The sequence below is a fragment of the Hippoglossus stenolepis genome, chromosome 9 (genome assembly GCF_022539355.2).
Source record: "Hippoglossus stenolepis isolate QCI-W04-F060 chromosome 9, HSTE1.2, whole genome shotgun sequence".
Lineage (NCBI taxonomy): Eukaryota > Metazoa > Chordata > Actinopteri > Pleuronectiformes > Pleuronectidae > Hippoglossus > Hippoglossus stenolepis.
In genome coordinates this window covers 25538913-25566178 of record NC_061491.1, presented here as the reverse complement: position 1 = coordinate 25566178, position 27266 = coordinate 25538913, and the positions used below count along the sequence as shown (strand labels likewise).

Here is a 27266-nt window from a genome sequence, read left to right as displayed (position 1 = left end):
TTAAAATGGCGAGATAGGGCGTTTGCCTTGACGAAGGAATGTGCTCTCCGCCCATCCTTCTAGTTTTAAGTTGTATTACACCCAAAATCTGTCTGAAGTATTAAATACCTTCTTTGTACACTTGAAAGTCTGCTCGGTAGCTGCGTCCTTCAGAGGCTGCGTCCTTCAGAAGCTGCTTCAGCTCGACCGAACAGCTCAAGGTTCACATGTGGCAGTAAAACTCTGTCGTCATGTCCAACTGCAGCTCCGTTGCTTGGCGACAGCGGTGAAATCTTTCATTTGCTTTTCTTTTCTTTCTCAGGTTTGAATCCCGTAGTTTTGTCTGTGAGGAGTCTGCTGGAAGAAGAAGAAGAAGAGGAAGAGGAGGATGAGGAGGAGGAGGAGGAGGAGGAGGAAGAGGAAAAAGAACAGTGTCGGTTTGGGGGCCCCTCGCCCTCCAACAACTAACCCCTCCCTCAAACGGACGCCCCGGCCTCCACCCCCAGCATGCATCTCTTCTTTTACAACTCCTCCTGCCCCCCCGTCACCTTCTGACGACCATCACACAGCCACTCAGCGTCCCACACACTGGGAGATGGGGGGGTTTGGGGGGGGTTCAGCACTTGTGTGATTCCTCCGTCCTGTGGTCTCTTCTCTGTCCCCACAAATCTTCTGTGACCCCCTGTGAATCCACACTTGTGTGACTTAAACACTGCACTGGAAATACAGTATGTAAAGTTTTAAGTAAAAATCTATTATTATCATTACTATATTATTATAATTCATATAATTATTATTACACATGTATATGTCATTTGTATAATTCAGAATTCTTGATGCCAGTGGTTTTTAGAGTTGAAGGATTTTGTTTTTTTGTTTTTCTCGATCTTTTTAAGGAAGCATGTTTTTCCCCATATTAACAGTGGCTGTTTTTTATTGTGGCTATTAAGTGGAAAATTATATTTGGCAGTTTTTGTAATTTGCCTCCTGTACGTTAGCTATGATACTTCGCCCAAACTCATGGTCGACATGTTTTTATCTTTCTGATTAGTTTTTTTGGGGGTTCTTTTGGAAGCAGTGCCTGATGAGTGTCACGTGAAGGTGGAGTGTGAGTCCTTGTATGAATGTGTGTGTGCGTGTTACGTCCTGAGTCCTGATGATAATGGCTCTGTACAGGGGGAGGAGCCTGTTTGTGTGTGAGCGGCCGGACGTGGGGTCTCGTCTCGCTCAGTGGCTTCCTGTTTCAGACGTATGCATCGTATACAATATGAGTTTTATCGTGTATTTTACGTTTCCACGCTGTAAAGACGGAATGTTGTGATGATGAAGGTTTAAAGAACGAAGCAGCAGAGTGAGGATGAAGAAGAAGCGTCGCTGCCACCAGGGGGAATCTTTCTTTTTAATTAAAACTAAGAAAAATGTTTTAATATAACAAGATACTTAATGTTCGAGGGACATTTTTTGTAAAGACAAAACTAATTTTGCTTCAATCAAAAAAAAAACTACGACTGCAGATCTCATCTCATTATATAGACAGAAAGTATTTTTATCTTCCATGTCGAAAAAGAGGAAATATCTCAGCCAATGACTTTAAGAAGATTACATTCAATTTTCAATGGATATTTTGAGCCTTTGATTGATTTACAGTATTAGAAACTTTAACAAGTCAAGGTTTTACATATTTTGCTTTTAATATTTTCAAAATAGTTGCATTTGAAAAGGTGGAGCACTTTTAACAATTAATGATAAATGAGTTCTGTCTTCTTACTAAAAGTCTAAAAACATAGTTAACAACTCAATAACAGATGAAGAAACAAAATCCTAAAACACTGAATGCATAAAGTTATTCCTCATTATACCAACATGACTCAATGAAAATTAAATAAGCACAATAACATCAAAGTATCTTGTAAATATTAAAACAGGGTTTTTCTTTTTTCTTTAAAAAGCACTTTTAGTTTTTTGCTGACCTGAACCTCTCTGACCTCTGAGCCGCTCAGCGTCGCCTCCTCCTGTTGATGTTGTTTTTTAAATTCTTCTGAAAAAGATGCTCGGGGAGAGGAGGAGGGGGCGGGGATGCCCTGCTGGTGGCTCCTGCTGTCGCTAGGCAACGGCTGAATACCCCGCTCGAAGCACAGCGGCTCGTTTTCCATTAAAAGTCGAGATATTTTTTAATTCTCTCAATTCTCGGCGGCGTCTGGAACAGCAGCGGCAGCAGGTCTTTTTTTAAAGTGGAAAGAAAGGATCCCTGCGGAGGCCTTGACCTTTCTCGCCTCCGAAGCCACAATGGAGCTGCTGCATGTTGTACAAAGCACACACACCCACACTTCACAGTCCATATCAGTGATGACAATTAACACGTGTATGTGTGTGTTTGTGTGTGTGGTTGAGGCCTCTACTAGTGGGAGGATGTTGTCTGCAGATGTCAGGGATGCACACGGCCGCTCTGTTCTGTTCTGTGGTTCCTCATTTCAGCACAGTCCTTCGCCACGGGGTGTAATATTTGTGTGTGCAAGCATGTACAGTACATCCATTGCTCTGATTGTGTATTTTTTTTTACAAGCCTGGGAGTGGGGTGTGTGTTACATTTTGGAGTTGTGTGATTTTTAGCAGACGATGAGAGGAGAAGGCTTTATTTCAGAGGACATATCAGTCCGCTGCCTTCAGCCCAGGACGTAATTTTTTTAGTTTTCTCATGATTTGAACTTGATATTTTCTCATGTTTTTACTCGTTGACTCGTGTCACAGTGAAGTTTTATCAGCTTCTCGTGGTGTAAAGTGCTCGTGCCAGGGGGCGTGGCCCCGGATGATACGGATGGAGACTCTGCTCCACTGAAAAATTTAGATTTTGGTCGGAGCGTAACTTTTGCTCGTCCACCATTGGCTGCCGGGGGCGGTTTGTCTCGTCCCTGTATCGGTCGGGCCGAGACATGGAGAGACCGGGCGGCCGGTGTTTGGTGAAAAGTCCTCAGGTTTCTATTTATTTGGAATATTTATTTATTTATTTTAGTGAATATTTGTATTGTGCTGACAGTTTTCCTCATGCACTTGTGCAGGTGCTGTCTGTTGTTCAGGGGACTCGGCTCCGTGTAGGACAGCACTGATTTTAAAGGGATAGTACACCCAAGTTGCATCCTGCATGTGTTTTCTCTGTAACGACCAACATGGTGTGAATTTATTTTTGTCTTTTCTCTGCGACTTCAGATCTACGCTGGTTTTGAAATGATTTATTCAGTTTTACGGTGTCTTTTCTTTTCTTCCTCTGAAGTCCCATCACCACCTTGCCACAGTGGTAATCTATTACTTTAAATCTCATGTGATGCAGGACTAGGATTTTGTGTGAACTTTCCCTCCAAAGGCTTCATTGCATTTTTTTTTCAAATGTAGGTTTTTATTTTCAAGGTGAACCACTGAGTCGTCGTGTTGTGACGATGTTCATGTCTCGTTGACCCTGACGTGATCGTGAAAGGTCGAAGGTCAAAGGTTTCCCGAAGGCGTTCACGTGTGATCGTGCTCATAAACAAACACCTCGTCCTCCTCGTACAAAAAAAAAGAAGAAATAGCAGCATGCACAGTACAAATGTGTCGTTCTCCTGTTCTCCTTATCGTGTTTTCTAGCCTTTGAACATCAGTTTCATAAGAGTCACATATTTAAAAACGAGGGCGTACACAGTGTTACACAACTGCGACTAAAGAAGTTTTCTTTGCATGACAGTCAACAGGACACTTTGTTTTTTTTTATTTGGGTGTTTTCCTTTTTACTTGGTTTCACCTTTTCTACTGAATGCTGGTATACTCGACCTTTCTCTATCTATTTTCTCAGCTTTTTAAGTGCATATAACTATTTTTGTCTCCAGATGATATAACGAAGATGATTAATGATGATTATATTAATGACTGTGGCACTGAGGAAGACGATGTCGAAGGCGATGATGATGAAGATTGTTTTGCATGCTGTTCTACGGGGCTCTGTGTTGTCAGTGCAGGACTCCAGCAGGGGGCGCAGTCTCACAAAGTAAAGCACAAACAGACTTAGCTGCACTATAAGTTCATTTTAGAGGCAAATCCAACAGAGCATCCAGGTGTAGAGTAAGAAACCAGCTTCCATGAGGATTATTGATCACAGTAGTGACCTGTGTACCAACACCACTTATAGATCAGGATCCTGTGTCACTTATCAGAACTACAATCATGACTGGAAATGATTTACTGTGCAGATATAAAGCACATCTGCCTCCTCTAGGGTTTTTAAAGTCATCCTCGTTCTCCAGTGACTAAGTTGCACTGACAACACTGAGTTGTTTCTTTCTCTTCGTCGGGCGCATTTCACTCTTTTCTCCCCAGTTTCTCTTCAGTTGACTTTCTATTTTCCATCCGTCTCTTTTTTTTCCTGTCAGTTTGGGTTTCTCTTCTGTATAATAATATTAATCCTCTAGTTCTCTGATTCTTTGACTTATTGCTCTGTTCTCTTACGTGCTACACGTGTTTCTCTAACTTCAAGAAAAATGTGTTAAGGTGTTATCAATAAAATGAGTTTAAATAGAAATAGAATCTGTCTCTCTGTGTGTACGACTGCAGCAGATATACAGATGCTTTGATAGACATCTCATAGATCTGGACATAAATTGATTTGAGATTTCAAAACATAGAAAATGTGTTTTTGAATTTAACATGAAGAAGAAACACAAATAAGGATGGTTTTAAAATAAGATTTGTGAAAATGGGCAAATTTTAAAAAGACAATACAATAACATCATGTAAAAGTAATGGCAAAAGAAAACCTACATTTCATACATTTTGTGTAATGATTAGGAAACAAATCACCATGTCCGTTCTCAGATTAAATCATAGTAGATGATGGATGATATAATAAAATATAACTCAAATAAATGACATCATATTCTCCCAGAGTTGAAAAAACGTTTTTATTCACTCTTAGAAAACAAAAACGTTGTATTGATGGAAAAAACTTAAAACACACAAGCACCTTATGGAATAATACATCTTTACATCTTTATCATGTAGAACAGAAATATTTATAAAAATAAATAAATAAAATGACCCATAAATAAAAGACACAACAAAGCAAACAACCAGCTCAGACCAGTTTCACCAGTCTCTCACTGGCCTCCCACAGTTTTTTGGCCACACCAGAGTCTCGAGCAAACGGCCGCAGGGTGCAGGGTCGGCAGTCGACGAAGTAGCCTCCGCTGTGTTTGGCAGCTTCGTCCGACACGGCGCAGTGGACGACAGTCTGAGCTCCGATCTCACACGGCACAAAAAACATCCACATGATCACCTGCATCAGCATCCGGAACAGGAAGGAGTAGTGACACGTCCAGCCGCTCTGCACAAAGCCTGCAGCAGAGAGATCAGGTCAGGAAACATCGTACTGTAGCTCAGAGGTCAGAACTCTCGACTATATGTGATTACATCTTAGAATTAACAAAACCAGAAATGAATATTTTCATTATCAATTAAATATCTGATTTCTTTCTTGACACTTAATCTTCTCTGCCAGAGAGATTATGTTTTTATCGCCTGGTGGAAGAATGGGACAAATGTCCAAGGAAGAACTTCCAGGTTTGTTTCCATTTCTTTAACATTGTATTAAACATGTGATTTACATTTCCACTGATTTCCACTGATTTCCACAGGTAATAATTCATACAACTTGATAAAATATTTAGGGGATTGATGTCTGAGTGTTTACATTTTACAAAAACACAGCCTCTCACCAGGATGCACAGCACAACAGGTCACGTCTTTCCCTTCTGTGATGCGGGCCAGTTCCTGACTGAAGTAGATGTTGGCCAGTTTGCTGCGGCAGTAGGTGAAGAAGGGCAGCAGGTTGTAGTTGAGGTCCTGAAAGTCCAGCTTCTGGTATTTGTAGGTGGAGCACGTGAGGGTGATCACTCGGCTGGGAGCGCACTCCTTCAGACGAGGCAGGAGCAGGTTGGTCAGCAGGAAGTGACCCAAGTGGTTGACGCCAAAGCACATACTGAAGTCGTCATCCGTCCAGTCGAGGACACTTGGCATCCCTGCAGAAACACAACAGAGGAAACACATGGACTTCAGCTGATGTTGCTTTTCTCCACAAGATTATACATATTCAGACTTTGTGTGCTGACATGGTGGCACGGTTAAGTGTCTACAAACCTAATTTTGGCATCTTCTTACTTAATAAAACACATTTACACAGACACTGATAAATCTGCAAGTGGGTAAAACAGGCTCATTTATCGATCTAGCTCTACAATAAACACAATCACAGATTTCCTCGTCCTTATTCCTTTGGTGAAAAGGTTTAACCCCCTCACCTGCATTATTGATGAGGATGTCCAGCCTCTTCTCTCTCTGAAGGAAGCTCTTACTGAACTCCTGCACCGAGCGCAGGTTGGCCAGGTCCAGCTCCATGTGCAGGACGTTGAGACTGCGACTCTTAAACTTGATCTCTCTCGCAGCCTTCTCCGCCTTGTCCATGTCTCTGCAAGCGATGATGACACGAGCGCCTCTCAGAGCTAAGGCCACCGCCGTCTCCTTTCCAATACCCGAGTTCCCACCTGCAGAGAAAAACACACACAAACAGTACAACTAATCTGAAATGTATTGTTCTATGGTCATTCATCGCACTGCTGGGCTGCACAAGTTAAGACTGAACTTCTGGTTTCCTCATGGACCATCTTCTTCACCATCTTCTTCCCACCAGGAGGTTTTACCTTCACCGGGGACATTATGTTTTCACCCCTGTCCACATATTAGTTGGCTGGTTTGTGTTTGTAAGCAAGTTTACACAAGAAAACTACTGGACTCTATATATATATATACACGTTGTTAGATCACTGGTATCTGCTCTGGACTCAGTATCAGCCGATGCACAAAGTCCAGGTATCGGTAGAAAGGAAAAACACAAACGGTAAAGAAACATCTAAACTTCCACACACGTTGTATTTCACTGAACTGGGATCCCATTAACAAAGTTGTGCTTTAGTATGTTGCATGTGCCCTGAACAACTTTGTATAAGTGATGTGATGCCACTTCAGAAACCAAAGACCAAACTTTCTGGTGATTAAAAGAAGATGCTGAGCTCCTTCTTTCACTTTTACTCAGAATAATGCACATCTGCATTAATTTGTGTATCACAACTGGAATCTTCAAATCCAAGTGACATTATAAACTCAATTTGGTGAAAATATAACCAATTTTAAAATGCAGTCTTTTGCAATTCAACTATTATTGTATATGTAGGCTTTATGGGTATTAACCAGTCTCCTTCCCAATAACTTCACACTTCCTGAACCCATATCTCCTTTAATTGGGGTCTGACACACATTAAATGTCGTGTACACGTGTTTCTCATGTGACAGAACTATCAACCCGACTCTCACTAGGATCTGTGACCGGTGAGACCTGAACACGAGACAAACATCTGTGTGTACTGTGGGGGGTTACTCCACCAGCTGTGGGTGCTAGCTAGTAGCATGCTAACCTGCTAGCATCTGTTTACCTGTGATCAGAACTGTTTTCCCATCGAGTCTCTTCACGTCGGTGCAGCACCTCCTCTTCTTCATCCATTTCAAGATGAAGAAACAAACCAGAGCCGCGATGATGGTGTAGAGAAAATACATTTCCCCTGCGAGTGCTAGCTAATATCTGCTAGCTGTGTTTATTAGCAGCTACTGAAACCGCTGTGTGTGTGTGTGGGGGCTAAAGCTAACTAGCTTGTTAGCTTGCTGGGAAAACGCGTATTTCCTCCGGCTGTTGTGCGTCCATTTCGGGTTTGAAGTTGTGGTGAAGTTGGCGGACAAGATCCCGGACTGACACGAAAAGAGGAAAAACTAAAATAAGGCTTAAATTGAATTTGAAATCTCCCTGTAATTCATTCTCTGCTACCGGATGGAAAGCTACAGGAAGTGCGCATGCGCCCGACGGTCAAAGTATCGCAAAGTATCGCGAGAGTTGCGTCAGAACCCCGCAGGCGTTAACGGTGAAGTAAAAGTATTATTTCAAAATTACTTGATATTTAAAGGTCCAGTGTGTAAGATGTAGGTGAAAGGGATCTGTTGATATATATATAAAATAATCCATGTGATGTTTTCACTAGTGTGTTTCATCTAAATTGTATAAATTGTTGTTTTCTTTACCCTAGAATCAGCCCTTTATATTTAAATACTTTATATTTAAATGCTTTATATTTACATCAGTAGTGGGTCCTTTCTACGGAGGCCGCCATGTTGTTTACAGTAGCCCAGCCTGGACAAACTAAACACCTTTTGAGTTTTTATGACAGCTGAAGGTTTCCACGGGTTCTCTGTCATGTTTGGAAGGGGAAGGTGAGGTGAGGGGTATTCAGCTGCAACATGCAACTTCCCCACTAGATGTCACTATATTCTACACACTGGGCCTTTAAATGACCTCATCAGACACAGTTCACTGCTCAAAGCTAAAGTTCAAGAAGAGGGTGGTGTTGGTGCAACATGTGCGTCCACACGCTATTTTCTTCTGTCAACACAAATCTGATGTCGTCCATCTTTCTCTGTGGAGTTATTCTTATTTTCTCCTCTAATGCAGCAGCTGGTGAGTCTCAAAACCTTTAAAATCTATTTCAGACACCGGAGAGTTAAAGTAGATGCTGAGCTTCTACTTTCACTTTTGCTCAGAGGAAACACATCGTGACAACATGTTGGTTTCTGTATCATGACTGTAAACCTCACATCCTAGTGATGCTGCGTGGGATTTAAGTAAAGGTTAGGACTTTCATAGAATTTAGTGGGATTATTTCAATATCTATCTATCTATCTATCTATCTATCTATCTATCTATACATTTATACATCTATACATCTATACATCTATCTGTTTGTCTGTCTAAACATCTGTCTATCTCTGTGTTAATCAATCTATACATCTGTCCGTCTATCTGTCTTAGAATAGTCTGACCGAGCGTTAAATTGACGTCTGTTAATAAATAACTTAATAAGTGACTTTAGGAATTTGTGCGTTGGTTGGTTTGATATTTAATCGACCTCCTCAGACACAGTTCATGACTCAAAGCTAAAGTTCAGGACGAGGTTGGTGTTGCTGCGACATCTTTATTTTCTTCTCTCAACACAAACCTGATGTCGTCCATCTTACTCTGTGGAGTTATTCTTATATTCTTCTCTAATGCAGCAGCTGGTGAGTCACATTAAAAATCTATTTCAGACACCGGAGAGTTAAAGTAGATGCTGAGCTTCTACTTTCCCTTTTGCTCAGAGGAAACACATCGTGACAACATGTTTGTTTGTGTATCATGACTGTAAACCTCACATCTTAGTGATGCTGCGTGGGATTTAAGTAAAGGTCTTTCATAGAATTCAGTGGGATTATTTCAATATCTATCCATCTATCCATCTATCTATCTATCTATCTATCTAAAAAGTGAGCTCCACAGTCAGTGTCTTTCTATCTCATGTCTTCTCTATAAGGTGAAACATGCAGGGGGAGCTGTGGACACGTGCAGGACGAGTGCTCCTGTCACCCAACCTGTGTGTCTCTGCTGAGCTGCTGTTCAGACTACAACCAGTCGTGTTTCCAGGTGACGCCTCACTCCAGCTCCATGCTGGGTGGACGAGCTCTCAGGATCCTGGGCTTCGTCCTTCCTCCTGGTGGCCGCCTTCTCTGCAGGTTTGTGTCCGTCACACATAAACACATAATGATCTACATACACTCATCATGGGAGTTTGTTCCATTACGGGTCCACAATGAGAATAATATGATGTGTTTATTGTTTAGGTTCATGTTTGAAAACGATATCAGAGACCCCAGTTCAACACCACTTCAATGATAAATAAATGATTGAATAAATACCTCTCTAAGAGTATTAGTGAACAGTGCTTATATTTGTAAAGACACATTTTAATGTTTTATTGGAAAGTGTTTTGTTGTGATCTAATCTAATAAATTCAAGTTTGTCTGTCTCTGTTGTAAAGGTTCAAAAAGGAGATTGTACGAGAAGGGTTTATTGACGCTGAAGGCCGCGCACACTGTATCTCTCCTTTACTGTATGAGACAGGTTGGATTCCATTCGATGTCTCAGAAGATGGAATCAGCTTTGACAGATCTGGAGAGTACCTGTCAGGTCAGTTGCTGAAATTTAAAAATGAGAATTTGCCAGTACCTGAACCTCTCATTTGAATTTGGCGTTTGTCTCGTTAAGATGTCTTTTCTTTCACTGTCAGTCCACCCGAGTAAAGCAGACCCTGCTTCTGAAGTCACCCTGGTGAATGCAACCCAGTGGCAGAACTACGGCACACCAGACGTGGCAGGGAGGCTAAACCTGACGTGGAACAGCTCTTTGATTGGAGCAGATAAGGTCGACATAGAGTTGTGGGGCTACAGAGAGTTCAACCGCAGCACAGAGGCAGCGATGAATGGATCGTCTCCTCTCCAGGCCGAGCTCAGCTACCTGTTCTCCCTCGGCAGGAATCTGGTCAACAGTGGGACCTTCAGCTTCATCCCTGAGGCCTTGAAGGACCAATCGGACTGCCAGCTCGGAAATATCCGCATAACTGCTAGTTCTAAGTCAGATGGAGCAAGGTAACCAGAATACATATCAATCATTTTTTAAATATCACATTATATCTCAACCAGTGACTGTATGTAAAGATGGATGACGCGTCTACACTTCTTCACACTGGACAAAGATCAAGCTAAAATATCCTGGAGAGGAGAAACACGGATGTGATGTGTGTATCGTATCTGAAAAGTTCAAATCAATATAGTATAAAGAGAAAACATGAAGAAAAACATATAAACCAACTTTTTCCAACATGGCTATATACCTTTATGGGAATTATGGCCAAATTTCTGTGTGTTTAAACCATTAGATTGTTTATAAAGATGGGTGATGAAGCTAAACTATCCCTGGATATAAACACTGCCATCCTCAGTTGAAGCTTCGAACAATGACAAGTCAATCTCTGCTGTCAATCAAGACGTCTCATATGAATCGCATCTTTATTTTTTATTTCATCCATGTTTTTATATCTATGATCAGCCCCATTTTGACAAGTTCCAAAGTAACTGAATGATGTTTGTTTGACTCACAGGGACGAACCAGGACTCTGGAGCAGAGCTCACGTCTTGGCCTGGAACTTCGAGCAAACTTTCAGAGACGACTCTGCTGCCTGGGCCGAGAACAAGTGTCTGCAATGGGACGTCGTGGAAAAGGAACAGCCCGGCTTCCTCAGAGAGCTCATTGACTGTCCGTGCACTCTGGCCCAGGCCCGAGCGGACGCAGGCAGGTTTCATGTGAGTATAAATATACAACTACTGTTTTCAGTCCAAAAACGAGTCATACTAGTTACTGCTATGGGGGAAGGCTTTCTCTGGAACAGGCCTCAGCTCTATTAAGTCGGTGTTTTGTTTGCTGAAATTATAGCCAAGACCCACAAGTAATTGGTTGTTGTTTAAATATTTGAATTAGGATTTAATCTGCTGGTTAAACAAAATCTTTTCAGCAGGTGATTAGTAGCAATGTACTCAGGAATTCAATTAATATCCATGTCCAGAGAGAAAGATGTTGAGTTAAGCGTCTTTCAAAAGCAAATCATTTCAACATGAAACTAAAACTGAACAATACAGAAGGTGTTTGTCTATAAAATGTTAAAAACTAATAAATTAAAGTTCCTAGGTGACTTTTACAGGATTTTTATTCCACAACCCAAATATACGTCAATGATGATCATATATAATAATGACAAATAAAATCCAAATTTTTAGGGGGGCTTGAAAATTGGCAGAAACAATCATCAAAATCGTTGCCATTTGATTTCCTCTCGATAGAGTAACGTGTTGTTTCAGACTGACTACAGCTGTGACATTGAGAGGGGCAGTGTGTGCACGTATCACCCGGGTAGTGTCCACTGCGTCAGAGCTATTCAGGCCAGGTAGGAGTGACGAGAGGAACGTTTATCCCTTTTTTAAAAGATGAAATGGAGGCATTTCCCCCCCCTTTTTAAAATTAGATCTTCCTTCTTATATTTCCAGTCCCACTCATGGATCAGGGCAGCAGTGCTGCTACGACAGCTCCGGAGCTCTGATGCTGACGGGAGACTCTTTTGGGGGCAGCAGCCCAGACAGGGCCCACGACTGGGGCTCGCCTCCATACAGGGAACCACCACGGGTGCCGGGTTACTCCCACTGGCTCTATGATGTCATGAGTTTCCAATACTGCTGCCTTTGGTCCGACCACTGCCAGATCTACTTCAACCATCGACCCTCCAGCGGTTGCCGCAGCTACCAACCCCCGAAAGCTGGTGAGAGCATTTTGAAGTCAAATCAAATGTATTTATAGACGGTTCACAACATTCTGAGATGTTCAGGGACCCACGAGATGATTCAAAGAGTAAGAATCCAGCTCAGAACACAGCACGGTAATAATAATCTCCCCGTTTAGATTTAATTAACCCTGTTCATTCTAATCTTATTTTATCTGATGTTAGCTTTCTGGTTCAGTTGTTGCTCAGCTAATCTGATCCTGAGGGTAAAATACATCTTAAAATGAATGAACTAGAAGAAGGTGTGACATTGCATTGACTTCTCACGTCATAATGGAAAACAATTGATAGGAAAAATGTTTTTACGAGATTATATTCATTGAAGTAATAAGATATATTTACATTTGATAAGAATAAGGATATTACATTTTTCTTAGCATCTTACGTTGATGTTACAGACTGTGTAAGAGTCTCAGTTCTGGTTTCCATGTTAACATTTGGTGTGAAATAATTACTGTCTGCAGCTGAGGCTTAAGGTTTTGTATTGTGTATTTTCTTGTTGATGTCTCGCAGGCTTCGTCTTCGGGGATCCACATTTCATAACGTTTGACGGCCTCAGCTACACTTTCAATGGTGAAGGAGAGTTCGACCTTGTGTCTTCACCGGAGAGAAAACTGAGCATTCAGGCCAGAACAGAACGGGTGGAACTACAAAACAGTGAGTCCACGTTTGAATCCTCTGTCTGAATCATCTCTTTCACCCCCATGGTGATATTCTACCTCCCACTTTTAGATGAAAGCTTTGTTTGGATGAATAAAATGTATTTTATTGCCCGTCTCTTGAGTTTGCTCAGTCTTGACGTTGAGTTTTCCAACTGTTGTTTTTGCTTGTGCTCTTCTCTCTGACACCAAAGAGCATTTAAGGCGTTTACACACTGAGAGCAAGTGACATCAGGTCGTTTTGTGAGTGAAACATGACCTTGGGTGCCTCTTGTTTTCACTCAGGATCAGATGCGTTGGAGAATAACAGATGTTAGTGTTACTGGTTAGAAGTTCCTCTAAAGGCATTGCACAACAGCTATGAGCCACATGACTAAAGACGGCAATAATGTCGTCAATATTCATCTCATCAGATCAGTGAAGTCAAACATCTGCACATAAGATGCTGCAGATAACTATGTGATCTGTAATTTACCACCAAGGCACCTTGGCCAAAGCCACATGGCTGTCAGCGGTGGCCATGAAGGAGAGGAGCTCTGATGTCATCGAGGTGCGTCTGGCTGAGCGACGCCTCCAGGTGCTGAGGAACCAGAGGGTTTTACCTTTCACCGAGCAACGATGGATGGACCTGCACAGTGAGACGGATGTTTTTTATCTTTATAATCATGGAATCATGGAATAAACCAGTGGGAGCCTGTTTGTTTCCATGACTAGGAGAGGTGGAACTTCGGGAGAAAATGTTTTAGCAACAAAATTAGTGATGGTATTATTCTGAAGTTTAGATTCACCACTTTCCTAAATTGTGCAAAGTTATAAAGTCCACAATAAAAGTCCTCCTGAAACGCAGTAGTAGTCATAGTATTGTGAAGTTGTGACCACAGAGTTTATTTTAAATCATTTTACTCTGTAAGAATGTATTAACAAGTAAGAATGAGGGATTTAAAACTGAATCTCCTCTTGACTCTGTAGGAGTATTCGTGTCCGTCCCCGGTTCTCACACTGTGACCGTGATGTTCCTCTCTGGCGTCGGCGTGGAGGTTCGTCTGCACGAGGGAATCATGGCAGCGACCGTCCTGCTGCCATCTGAGTTTACCAACCACACTCGGGGTCTCCTCGGTTTCATGAACTCTGACCCGTCGGGTGACCTGTTGACCCGACAAGGAGAGGTCCTCCCCTCGCACGGCGCCACGCTGGAGGAAATCTTCACCTTTGGAACTGGATGTGAGTGTGAAACACCGTCGAACTCTGCTGAACTCAATCAATCGATCACACCAATAAATGCTGAAATCAACAGTTCTCCCCACGAAGCAGCATAAATATTAAAACTCGTCTTTTTGATGTTGTGTGCAGAGAACGTTGCATGTTTAGAAAGACCTGATCTGATTAGGGATTCTGTGCTCTGCTAATAAGTACCCATTGTTGTATCTTTACAGATTATTACCATATTTGAGCCACATTTGGCTAAAGCTCTGGCAGATGTTTTAAAAGTGCACAGGAAGAAAAACAAGTCACATGTTTAGAGTTAGTCTTAATAGATTGCAGAGAAATATCAGTGGTTGTGACCATGCAAGTGAAACCACATCTCTGGAGCACAGTTGGAGCCAAACCGCATTCATACGAGATAATGTCTCCGCTGTAATTACTGTGTGTACCCTAACTTTTAATTTTCTTTTTCTCTTTTGACTGAAATCGTTTTACTTCGGTACAACTGAGGCAAACAGTTGTTTACATTAATTTAAGCTTGTAGGAAGTGAAATATTTATCGGTGGTGATTAAGTGACATTAAGAGAGTCAAGTCAAGACTCTCAGGAAAAAGAGAACCACGAGCACGGACTGTGTCCTGCACTGATCCCGTTGGTGTGTAACTTCCACTGTGGTTCTGTTTCCAGTACAAACGACACCGGTATCTGCCTTTATCACCAGAAGCTCTTGGATGTCGTTCACGTCATTGTAGAAAACAACCAGAGCAACAGACTTGGACATTTGTGTTCTCACATTCAGCCCCTGTGGAACATTTCAGGAAACTGGAGTTCAGTGCATGTCTGAAAGCAGTTTTACATGTTTTTCTTTTTTTCATAATTAAAATAATCTACAATATTTTCCAATGTTTAAAAGCATTGTTATTGGTCAGACACATTTTATTTTGGCCATTAATGTGGTCGGCCATGTCTGATTTGTTGCCATGACTACCCGCGGTTCAGAAAGAGTTGGTTTGTCAGTCCCTCTAATTAGCCTTTCTTTTATGTGTTTTTAAGGTTTTCCTCCATGTGCTTTCCTCATGCTACACTGAGCACAACTTCATTTCACAACTTCAACTAGTATTACGCTGTGAGATCGATCTAAAAGAGGTCATTTGTTTTTCTAACCAGAAACTTAACTGGTGCCGTCTCTTATTTCTGTCCACAGGGAAAGTTCCAAAGATGTCGTCCCTTTTCACACACGACTCAAAGCGCCTCTTGGAGGCCCACAGCTTCACACCATCCCCTGACCCGGCGTTTGTTCCAGCCTTTTCTCTACCTGAGACCCCCGACGACCCCCTGGTGGCAGGCATGTTGACAACGTGCGTTGGAGAAGGGGCTCGGTTCTGTAAATACGACACGTTGACCACTCGGAGCCTCGCAGTGGGAAACTCCACACTCTGGGCCCATCGAAACTTTCAGGCCTTAATGGACGCCCTGCAGCCAGGTACCACGTGAAACAAGGTTCCTCTGTGTCCCGTCATTTGTTGTCTCTTGTACTTGTGTGTCTGTTTTTTGTTTGATTGTGTAAAGGGGAACAGAATTATTGTCCATGGTTGTTTCTTGTTCTGTCTTTGATTAAATAATGTCTGAAAATGCAAAAAGCATGTGCAGTAAAATGATCTGTACGATTAATCTTAGAAGTGACTTAATGCCATAAAAAAGCTGAATGAAGTGGTTTTGAAAAGTTATGTGCTCTCACCATAGACTGTATATGAAGATGGCCGACACGTCTCCATTTCCTCCCAGTGCTCAGAAATGAAAACAAAACATCCCAGATACAGATGCTGCCATCTTGCTCTGATCATCAAATAACCAATTAAAACCAAACACATCATAAAAACGAACACTTGAACAACTTAAAATGACAGAAACCATCTTTGTGCTTTGTAGGGAGCCGGCATGTCGTCCATCCTCATAAACATTCTATGCTTCATAAAATACATTTGAGTATCACTACTTTATAAAACCCATACAGTAGTTTTAATATTGTTTTTTTTAATGTGTGACTGTTCCTCAGTGGTGTCCTGTGGCTGGCTCCCCCCACCCAGGTATGGAAAGAAGAACGGGACACGTTACCTGGAGGGGAACACGCTGAGCTTCTCCTGCAATGAAGGGTTCATTCTGTTCAGATCCACACAACGCACTTGTCTGGATGATGGGACCTGGAGCGGAGAGCAGCCCTTCTGTGTGAAAGGTTGGTTCTAATAACGGTTGTGTTGTGTTGAGTGGTATAAACGTGTATATGTGAGGAAAGGGAAGGGTGTATTATGAACACATATGATGCAGTCTGCTATAAATATTCCGGTAAACAATGCCATTAACTGATACTTTGGCATCAGAGCTTTGAGTTGGCTGCGGAGACGTGTTGCATTCATGAGCTGTTTTCTCAGAAATCAATCCCAGAGGGCAAAACAAGTATGTAGCACACATGGGTTTGTTGCAAAAGGACTGTGTGATTTTTCAGATTAGTCCCCTCTGGCAGCGCCATTAAAACCACAACAATAAACTATTTGCAAGAAACAACAGATACTATGAAATACTTCAATAGGTTCATACTGTACCCTCGACTCCGTGGAGGGTTTGAGTTTAAAATGGATTAACAAATGCATTTTAAATTGGGTTAAAGCATGAAAGATCTTCTGGTTTTGTCTCTATCACTCTAATCATTGTTCTGTTTGTGCTCTACAGAGTTACTACACAAATAAACAAGCTCTCTCACTTTATTCCCAACAACAAAGAGATCTCGCTTCCTCCAGGGAAAACTGAGCAGGCTTTTCAGAATCCTCCTCTCAACCAGTTTCTTTAAAAACCAAAGATAGATAAAAACCAAAGATAGACGCGGCTCTCGGCTGTCCATGCAGACCATTAGCTCCAGAGCTATAAACTTCTGAACCTGGTTTGGCTTTGCTCTGCTTTGTGGTTGTAAATTGGAAACACCTGGTTCAGGTCCTTCTAATGGTTTCATTCATAACCCCAAACATGAACTCTGTGTCGTAGTTTTGGGCTTTTGCCACTAGGCCGCAGTATTTCCCACTGAATTCCCACCTATTTGTGTTTTTGATGGAGCAGGTTAAAGCCTCCTGTCGTCCCACTGTGTTGTGTGAAGATTCATCCTTATTGCAGTGTCAGAAAGATTGGATGCAATTAGATCTGAAATCATTTAGTTGCAAGTATATCACATAAGGTGAAGTGAGAGGAAGCAGGGAAAGAAAAACCTTGCGATCCACCTGAACTTCCAGCTCTTCATGGCGTCACCACACTTCTCCATTCTGACCTGGTTAGAGCTGCAAACAGAGACTTCCTCGTGATAGCAATCAGGGAGGAATAGTCTTCATATGTCCGATCTGGAGGCCCGTGTTACAACCGGCTGGGTCACAGCTGGACACAATCGATCCCGGCTCCTTTTATTAGGTAAACATACTCGTCTCATAACTCGATTATCCAGTTCAGAGTTGTTTTAGAGATGATTCATATTGAGCCAAGTGAATTATTTTAGTCTTTCTTTGATCCTGCTTAACTCTGAAGGTTCATCTACGTACAAAAAGAGACATGTGCTTACATACCTCTATCTTGGCTTGGTGGTTAAACAACACATTCACAAAAGGCAGCGAGCGTTTTCTAACAAAAACAAATTTGGTATCTCCTTCCAACTTCATGATACTTGGCCATATTGTGCGTTGTGGGCGAAAGCCTCCTGTGACGTCTGAGTTTGTGGTTTGTGGCTCTCGTCCGTAGACTCGCTCTCTACTGTTTGACATGATTCTTGCACAAGTGGTAACCGAGATTAGTGGTGTTTGGATCATGTACATGGAGACTGGGTTCCAAAACAATGAGTTGCAATGTATAGTTTTCTGATCCATGTCAGATTTTTCACATCCATGCAACAGAAAGGCCACTATTTTCGGTCATGTTCCTAAATTCTAAGTCTAAGTCCTTCTATTCAGAATTACATCCTCTGTCACGTTCACTCTCGTCCGTGTTTATTTGTGTTGCCTTCACGCACATCTCCTGCCCACATCCGTGTCATGTGGAACAAAACAAAGTGCTTTCCAAATTATGAAAAGTATTCTCATAAAATATGCGATTGCAGCAACAATAAAGTAAACGATAGAGCATAATATACGAAATGGAAGACGTTTTACTACAGAATCGTGAGTTAAACACACGCACACACACAAAACCTTTTGGGCCTTTTTAGGAATCTCACAATATCCCCACTTGCTCCGACGCCCTCATTACGCAAATCCGGGCTAACAACTGTCAACATGACCCGAGGGGCTTAATGGCAGGTGTCGCATGAGCTGTTACCTCGGCCACTCGACCGCTAGCCACATAAACAATACTGAATGTGCATGAGCTGCCCTCGCTGATCTCTCCCCCCCCCCCACATGAATGACTGCAGCATGACGTGTCGCCTGAACACCCACAGGATTGTTGTCATAATCGAGATGAGCGACGTGCTGCTGGAAAACAAATGCCACGGCATCCAGTTTGACTCCTTTGCTGAGTCACTTTAATGAGCCGCCGTTGAAACGCCGCCTGTCAGCAGAGGTGACGGTAAAGTCCCCTCCATCAAAAGTGGATAACTGCACGAATATCTCCCATCGCCGAACGCCTCCCCCACATATGAGATGGATCAGAACCTGCTGCTCTACCTGTCAATTCGCTTTTTAACCACTTCACACTTGAGACAGGGGTGTAGTGCATCGAGCGGATGAATGTTAATATCTTCTGCTGGAGGGACGAGGTTGTCGGGGGTGAGTGAGAGGGGGGGGTTTGTCCTTGGAGTGTTTTTGATCAGGGCCATGGAGACTTGAGAAGTGTTATACAAGCTTGGATGCACGTTGTGTCGCAGTCCTCTGAAAAACCGCGGCCCTGGATGCGTATCGGATGCATACCAATAACATGATCAGCTTAATGGCATCAGAATATTAATGGAGGCTCGTGAACAGAGGGAAGTGATAAAAGGAAAAGGTGACAGCCGACGGTGTCAAATGCAACAAGATGAGAACAAAGCTTTCTTTGAGTTTGTGCACAGATTATTGACATATCGGATAAAAGCTGTTTCTGTTTCTGTGGTGAGGTCGGAATCTGAATGACAAATCTGTTTTGTACAAGATTTTGAGCCATTTAACATCGTAGCCTCAACACATTGACTGAGTTGTGTTGGAATCTTTAGAGGTCAGGATAACTGCAGTGACCACACCTCTCATGCGTGGTTCTTTTTCTTCCACTTGTTATAAATTTTAGGTCTTAAACGTTAGAATATTATGTACAAGCTCTCAAATAAAATAATAATTATAGTATAATTAAGGTAGTACTATCCGAGCCAGAGTCTTTGCAGTATCAGGGGATAGAGCCACGGTAGCAAGGTCCCGACAATACACGCATTCGACCAATCGTGAGTCAGCCTCAGTTGTCAATAGTGACATTTCACCCCCCGTTTTTATTGTATCAAATAAGTACTTCTTACTTTGAACCAGGTCCCATCCACTTACATGGGGAGGCAGGCTATCCTGCAGCCAGCCACCAGGGGGCAATCAATACATGTTTGGCGTCACTGTTGGAGAGCTGTCATGTCGACATCTGATAGAATAGCATCGGACTCAAAAAGCTGGGAACCAGTGATGGACTTGAACTGACGTCTGCACGAAGCACCTTGAATCGACCAGACTCATGTATATGAAGGAGGAGTCTGGAAATTTAAAGTTTACTTTTTGACTTGTTTGATGACTTGTTTCATGCACGAAAAGATTGAAATACTTGATACATGAATAAAAAGATGAACTGGTTTGATAAAAACACACTTTTACAGAGACACACACACACACACACACACCTGGCCTCAGGGTCCCAGACCATAATGCAGGCTGATTCCTCTGGACTCCTTTATCTCCCCGAGCCGCCGCTGCCGTGTGTAGACTTTATATCACCTAACTCCTCTGAGAGTGTCTGGGTATGAAGGATGGAGTCAAAATACAGGTTTGGAGACAAGGAGTCGTTTGAGTTCTATCAGGCTCTTTTGTTTTAGGAGTGTGTTCACGCAGCTTGTTCGGTTCGTACATGAAACGTTCGATGAAGTTTGCCATCTGACGCGCGGTTTAAATTCCAGGAATATTTCCGCCCGTCACATTATGTCAAACAGGGTGAGACGCGCGTATCAGATGACAACAGTAGCTTTATACAGAGACATACTGTTACTCGGGGGAGAAAAGTCAACAGAATTATTTAAAGATGATATCAGCTCGGGCCCCAAAAAAAAAAAAAAAAACACATATCTCAATCTTAAGAAAAGCTTTTTGTGATAAGAGTGTAGCTCAGGGGTGTGCGGGCGTGGTAGGGTTATGAAAACAGTCTATGGATATCGTCTGTTTGCAATTTCTCTGCGAGATAACCGCTGGAAAAAGGGATTAACTGATGATGAGCTCAGAATATTTTTACTTTTCAAGTTTCCCTAAATCGAAATTTGTAGGAGCTATTCAGACCACCAGACAAGACCCATCAGAACCCTTCATTTCAATCAAGCTGCACCACATTGCACGTACAACGAAGCCAAAAGGCCCACGTCCCATCCTTCCACCAAGTTTCATGAGAATCTGTCTGTTTTGGCAAAAAACCAAACAATCAAATCAAAAGACATATAACTTTCATGGCTGAGGGGTAACAACTAAAAGAAATGACTTCTATCCAGATTCAAATGATGGATGATAAACACCGGTTTTGTTCCCAGTTATCTTCAGCTTTTCCAGTCCAGCCCTGTGATGGGTTCATCCCCTCTCACCAGAACATAATGACCCAAACCGAGAGTTACTGGTCTCTGGAGTTTTTACTGTTTGTTCACTGCGGGTGTGTTCAGTGGAGTAAGAGAAGAAATGGAAAGAGGGAGAAGATTGACTGGTTGACTGTCAGTCCTCCACACGCTCCCAGTTTACTTGTGCTCTGGGCCGCTTGTCACACTGATGTCGAAGGTCTCATTATCCAACAGTTTGATGCCAGTGCTGCTGCAGCCAAGGCTGATTGGTGAGAACACTTCAGGGAATGTACGCACACGTTGGGTTGGTGTGTAGCTCTGTGTGCTTCTGGTTGTCTGTGTTCGATGTTCCAAAGCTGAAGACAATTTAATGAACCAGAACCTGCAGTGACTCTACCTGAGCATCACCCACCACACTTGACATATGTTGATGAATTAATGCATCAGAGGATTACGGTAATTAAATACCTTCCCTGTAACGTTTACCTTAAGAAAATAACTCCCGGCTCTCTGCGCTGTATAAATAGTCTGAAAAGATCGGAGATTGCTTCACTGAAATTGCCAATACCCCAAGGAAAGTTTCAGATGTTCTAATTTTGATCGCAATATTTCCGAAGCAAGTGCAAACAAGGTGAAGGCAACTTCTGGGAAAATCCAGCAAAAGGAGGTTATATCAGTCCTTCCACTCATTATGTGTCTTTGAAGCCAGCGTATCATTCTTGTTGTGTTTGATCCCTTTGCTAATTATAAAAATGGATGCTGGCAGAACACAATGGCTCTTTGTGGGAACGCAGTGCTCGACCTGCTGGAGGAATCCATGGAGGGACGAGAACTACTCCCACATTTCTTAATCATATTGTTGTGAAATAGGGTCTGATCAAGAACTAGTAAGTTTGCAGAAAAAAATGATAACCTCACACATGCTTTGATCTCCTCCTTGTTAGTGGATGGAATATGGTTAAAAGTACATGTCAAATAGTTTTTTTTGGTGTCTGGCATTGTCAGTAGTTATCGCACTGATGTTGGTTCAAGTTTTCATTCATAAGTTTGGTTTTAGTCAGTTATTCGATGCTATAAGAACAGCGTCCAAATTGCGTCAACAGCGGAAAAATGGCTGCACCCGAATTCAGGATATTTTGACTTTATCTTTGTAAAGGAAGTGGAGATGTGTCGTCCATCTTTATACACAGACATCTACCTACACCCTGGCTTTCACAGAAACAAAATGTTGGTGCCTTAATCCTTTATTTACTGACCCAACAGAGATGGTAAATTTGTGTCGGATGCCTTGTTCAAAGGAACCGTGTGTGTTGATTGATCTTTTCCTTTTGTTGTTTCCCCCTCGTGCCTTCACTTCCAACATCAGTGCTTCCCCGGTTGACTTCATATTGATCCAGATATAAAAGAAGTGGAAGAGGGGTTGTTAATTCTGTGTTGGTGTGATTCTTTGCAGACGATAAAGTGCGGTTTATCCTCGGCGCTGTGGGCTCCATCTCAGCAGTGGTCGTGATGGGAGTAATGATCCAACTGCACAAAAGGAAGCAAGACAGGTGAGTTACACATGATTCACCTCACAGAAAAAAGTCAAGTCCTCCATGTGAAAGAAGTAAATTAGTACTTGACTACAGTACTAGTACTACAATTAATGTTTGGACTTTGGTACTTCTATCCTATTTTAAAAAAACACTGCATTCATTGAAAGAAATATGAATTATTTTACCATTACATGTCATTGTTACATCATTTAAGGTCACCTGTGGTTTCCGTGGTAACAAAAAGTGTGGTTTAATACTACAGGTCCCAGAAGGACAGGGGAGGAAACTCTCCTAATATTATTATTGTATCAAATAAGTGTGTAAGAACAACGTAAAACAACAAAAGCATTTTTTTTTTACCTCTTCGTATGGCCCAGGTCCAATCCACTCACACCTATCCTGCAGCCAGCCACCAGGGGGCAATCAAGACATTTTGGCTTCACTGTTTGAGAGCTGTCATGTCCACGTGATAGAATCGCATCAGACTGAAAAAGCTGGGAACCAGTGATAGACATGAACTGACGTCTGCACGAAAGCACCTTGAATCGACCAGACTCATGTTTATGAAGGAGGAGTCTGGACATTTAAATAACTCGAAGTGTGAAAGTTAAAGTTAACTTTTTGACTTGTTTGACGAAGACATGCATGAATAGATTGGAAGACTCCTTAAGCAACGTCTTTGTCAGAAATGCAACAAATGAGCAACTGAGCACCTACAAGCTAACGCTGCAGACTTCAGTCAGGAAAAAGTTCACAGCCTCGATCTCGATCCTTCACTTCACCAAAGCAGTTTTCCTCAGTAGAAGCCGTTGGTCATGTGACAGAGAAGCTGAGCTGCCTGTTGCCTGCAGCTTCTTTCAAAATGAGCCTCGTCTCGTTATGAAAACACATCTTTGACAAATGAATGCGGTTCGCACATTTATACAATACACTGGGATTCCAAGTGACGGCTTCAAAATAAAACCCCCCTCATGTTTCAGACTTCATGTGAATCGACGGCAGGAGCAAGTGTCATTGAATAAGTTTGATATTATCTACAGTAAAAAGTGAGATAAAATATTCATATATGTCTGTGTCTGTGTGAAATGAATACTGCATGGGAATGGAGTCCATCACCAACAAGTCAAACTATGCTACAGACAAGTAATATGCAATATAGCCATATACTGTAGTTTATACATCAAAAGACAGTGTTTGATTGTACAAAAGTCTTGGATTGTAACTTTAAGGTCAGAATAAAATTGGGAACTATCTTCTCTCTGTCCCACCAAAGGTCTCCACAGGTCAGACGTACTCTGATTTATGACACATATAATGACTTGTGTTTTTTTTTGTCAGTAGCCCTCCAGCCATCATATATCTTTCATTCTGTCTTTGGATCTATAGATTATATGTTGAAAACAGGAGGCACTTATTATCCTGTGAAAACTAGTATATACCTAGAGGTCCTTCCCTCCCATTTCCTTCCAGTAGTCAAAACCTTTGTGCTGCGCCAACAAAGAAACACACACACACACACACGCACACACACACAAAGGCAGTGAATCCCTCCTGCCCTGTTTGATATCCAAGATGTCCTCCTGGCCTCGTAACCGTTACTCATCATTGCTCTTTCTGATCTGAGCAAACCAAAGAAACCCCGTTTTACCCTGTGGGATCAAACTTGTGATCGCAGTCCAGAGGAACAGGAGGCTAACGGTAGCTCGAGCTCCTGGGCGTATGCCGGCAAATTAAAGGCCTGTTTTATGGGCTCATATAGACTTTGTTTGGGCTTTCCCCCTCTATAAATTCAGCGGGGGGGGAAGAAAAAAGAATGGATGTCAGGGCTTAGTAGTCACCTCCCGCTCCCGGCAGCACTCGGGCGAGCGGGCGATGAAATTGCCGTGTTTTCAAGTCTATGAGGGCGAAGAGGGAGAGCGGCACACCTGTCCTCTCCTGAAGCCTTGATCCCGGGAGGCCAGGTGTGAAGAGAGAGAGGGTCTGCAGATGTGAGGACGGTGACGTCTCAGGCACGACGTGCTGATACACATGGAAACCCACAACACACACACACACACACACACACACACACACACACACACACACACACACACACACACACACACACACACACACACACACACACAGCCAGGACCCACACTCTACATACAGTAGCCTAAATGCGTGAAATGAAATCTTACACATTCTTTGAGTGTGAGCCGTCTCGCCGACATGCATGAACACACGAAAAAAAACCGTCGCACACGCACACACTCCCCCACCAACAAGTGCGGACAACGATTCCTCCTGAACATCAGAAGCATAGCAGGATGGAAGCTGTGGGGGTCTTACTGTATTTCACATCAAGTCTGGGTTGCATGTCTGGAGGAGAGAAGCTGTGATCATACACAGCCCTGTCTGTCTGTGTGTGTGTGTGTGTGTGTGTGTGTGTGTGTGTGTGTGTGTGTGTGTGTGTGTGTGTGTGTGTGTGTGTGTGTGTGTGTGTGTGTGTGTGTGTGTGTGTGTGTGTGTGTGTGTGTGTGTGTGTGTGAGAGACGGGTAGATAGCGTAGGCCTCCAGTGCCTCAGTTGTGTCAGACTCAGACTTGCAGGGGTACTTTCCACATCTAGGGTTACTCTGCAGGTTTCGACAGGCCGACTGGCAGCTCACCACAGCAGCAGGAAAGTCATTACACCATCAGATGTGGGTCCGTGTTTGTGTGTGTACCATCACGTCTACTGCACTTCTGCTCTGTGACACATGAAAAAGGTCAAGGGGGGCTTTGTCTGAACCTGGCGAGGGGGGGGGGGCGCATTTATCAAAGTAAAGTCTCAGTTTAGGAAACTCTGGGAACGTCTCTCACTTGCATGTCGGAAAAATCAGGACTTCAGTTCAATTCATAAAGTAAAATATTATCGCTTAATCCAGAATAAATCAATGTCTCAGGATTAGTGCTGAGCTTTGAAATCACTTGAATCATCGAGTTTTAACCATCAAAGTTTACCTGAATTATTCCAATAATAATAATTCCACTTGCACATAGATTATTAATACAACTGGTCCCATGTTATAAATGTTCTCTATGACTGGAACCTTCTGGAACCTGAAGAACATGTCCCTATTAATCCTTCACTGTAGAATAATGAACCTATTATAAAAAACAAATTAGTTTAATACTAGTTCAAATACCACAGGAGAGTTTAGCACTGAGCCTGAACTTTCATGTCCCCTGTTTTCCCAACCGTCCCTAATTAGTTTAATTTGCACAGTTAATAAAACATTAATTAATTTAAAGAGTAAAGAGCTGTTATTAAAAACCATGTTGACATTGCCCTGATGAAAGGTCACCAGAAAGCTTCCCTGCGGTTCAGGTTTGATTAAACAACTGTTCCCCATTACTTCACTTATTCAATTCCCGTCGAGCAGCAGGACATGTCCTCTGGATGGCTCTCCCCCCCCCAGAACAGCTCTGGAAAGGTGAGGATAACAATCTGAGATATGAGGAAACACTTAAATATCAGAGGTGGTGGGGCTGTGGTGGTTGGATTCTTTTTTAGATTTTTTTATATTCCTGAATTTTAAACTTTGTAGTGATTCTTCTTTCTTCTGTATTTTCAGGGACAGAGAAGTGAAACTAGAGCAGATGTCGACCCAAGAACAGATTTGCTGAACCGTCAAAGTTCGTGGGATCTCACCGCTCCACGCTGAAAACCTTCAACTACGTGGCCCTTGGCAGCAAATACAAGATAACGTTTTTAAAATCATATGAAGTTGCGATCTTCTGTTGACCCGTTGACTCTGTCGGAAAAACCTCAGGCGCTAGTGAGGCTCTCAGCGTGTTGCTTGGCCGTGTTGCTTTTTCCTTTTTTGTTTCGTTTGGAAAAGCTCCAGTTTGCGGTTAATAGTTCACGGGGTGAGGATTGAGGGAGTTGAATAAAAGGAAAAAAAAACGCCACGGTTGTTTTTATATTCCCGATTTGCATGAGCGAACGTCCGATGTTCGCTGGAGACAATTGTATAAATACGACACGGAGATACCATCATTACAGTCAACACTCCTTTCTCCCCGTTCAGTCTAAAATGGGACCAGATGTTTTCATATTCATGTCAGTTGTGCAGCGAACCTGATCGTTCTCTGGTTCACGGACTGAACTCGTTTGTGTTGGTTCGCAGCCTTTAAGTCAAGTGAAGGGTTTTTGTTGAGTGACTGAACCAGTGAAAACCGGTAAAGTCTCTTTTCTGCACCATATCAACACATGCACACACTTTCCTTTTGAGTGTTCCATGTCTCTATTTGAAAACAAGGACTGAGTGAAACATTTGCAAATATTTTAATAAAAAATTCATGTGTTCAGATGCTTATTATTGGTGTTTGCACGCTGCAGAATCATCCCCACTTCGAGCCAGCAGACATCCATCGTCTGGCCCAGCCGGCTGCCCCCTCGGACACTGCGTCCTCTCATGTTACCCAGCGGTCTTCTCCACTTTGAACCTGACTCGCTTCTCCTTCTCCAAAACAAAGCCCTCGGGCCTGTAAGAGGAAACATGGGGATCGGGTCCCTCGTGGCTGATGCTTGGGAGTGATAGGAGGGGTGGGTAGGGGGGGGGGTCTCGCTGGGAAAGAAGAAGGCTTCTTGTTGGAGACTAATTGAAATAACCTGGCCTTCTGGACAGCACAGGCTTTGAAGTTCTTACCCGCATGTGAACACTGGTTCCTAACTAGCGCTTGTGCAATGCTGTATCCGTTACCAGCTCCCGCCCACACTGCTGCTGCCGCTCTGTCATGCCTCAGGGACCTGTGG

The 27266-nt window shown here is 42.7% G+C and overlaps 3 protein-coding genes across 5 annotated transcripts in view; 2 read left to right on the top strand and 1 right to left on the bottom strand.

Annotated features, from left to right (window-relative positions):
- Window positions 1–4525, top strand: part of LOC118114541 (calcium/calmodulin-dependent protein kinase type II subunit beta) — a 61307-nt gene extending 56782 nt beyond the window's left edge. Inside the window, 1 exon segment of the mRNA XM_035165014.2 lies at window positions 302–4525. The gene's annotated coding sequence lies outside the window, so the exon portion shown is untranslated.
- si:dkey-174n20.1 (uncharacterized protein LOC796174 homolog) lies at window positions 4370–7954 on the bottom strand. Its single transcript, XM_035165048.2, has 4 exons — window positions 7488–7954; window positions 6300–6542; window positions 5718–6020; window positions 4370–5337 (listed from the first exon to the last, which is right to left on the bottom strand). The coding sequence occupies exons 1-4, from the start codon at window positions 7606–7608 to the stop codon at window positions 5078–5080; spliced, it is 927 nt and encodes a 308-aa protein (XP_035020939.2). The 5' UTR covers window positions 7609–7954; the 3' UTR covers window positions 4370–5077.
- Window positions 7955–8334: 380 nt separating this feature from the next.
- Window positions 8335–26816, top strand: susd2 (sushi domain containing 2). 3 transcript variants are annotated; one of them, XM_047341453.1, is made up of 14 exons: window positions 8335–8557; window positions 9447–9645; window positions 9951–10099; window positions 10200–10557; window positions 11070–11271; window positions 11824–11909; window positions 12010–12278; window positions 12813–12956; window positions 13441–13593; window positions 13928–14179; window positions 15365–15643; window positions 16217–16393; window positions 22404–22500; window positions 22863–23793. In XM_047341453.1, exons 1-14 carry the CDS (start codon window positions 8458–8460, stop codon window positions 22933–22935), a joined length of 2538 nt encoding a protein of 845 aa, XP_047197409.1. In that variant the 5' UTR covers window positions 8335–8457; the 3' UTR covers window positions 22936–23793. The 3 variants fall into 3 exon arrangements, with proteins under 3 accessions (XP_047197409.1, XP_035022120.2, XP_047197410.1); XM_035166229.2 differs by lacking the exon at window positions 22863–23793 and adding an exon at window positions 26083–26816 and having other exon boundaries at window positions 8337–8557; XM_047341454.1 differs by lacking the exon at window positions 8335–8557 and adding an exon at window positions 8940–9156.
- Window positions 26817–27266: the final 450 nt, after the last annotated feature.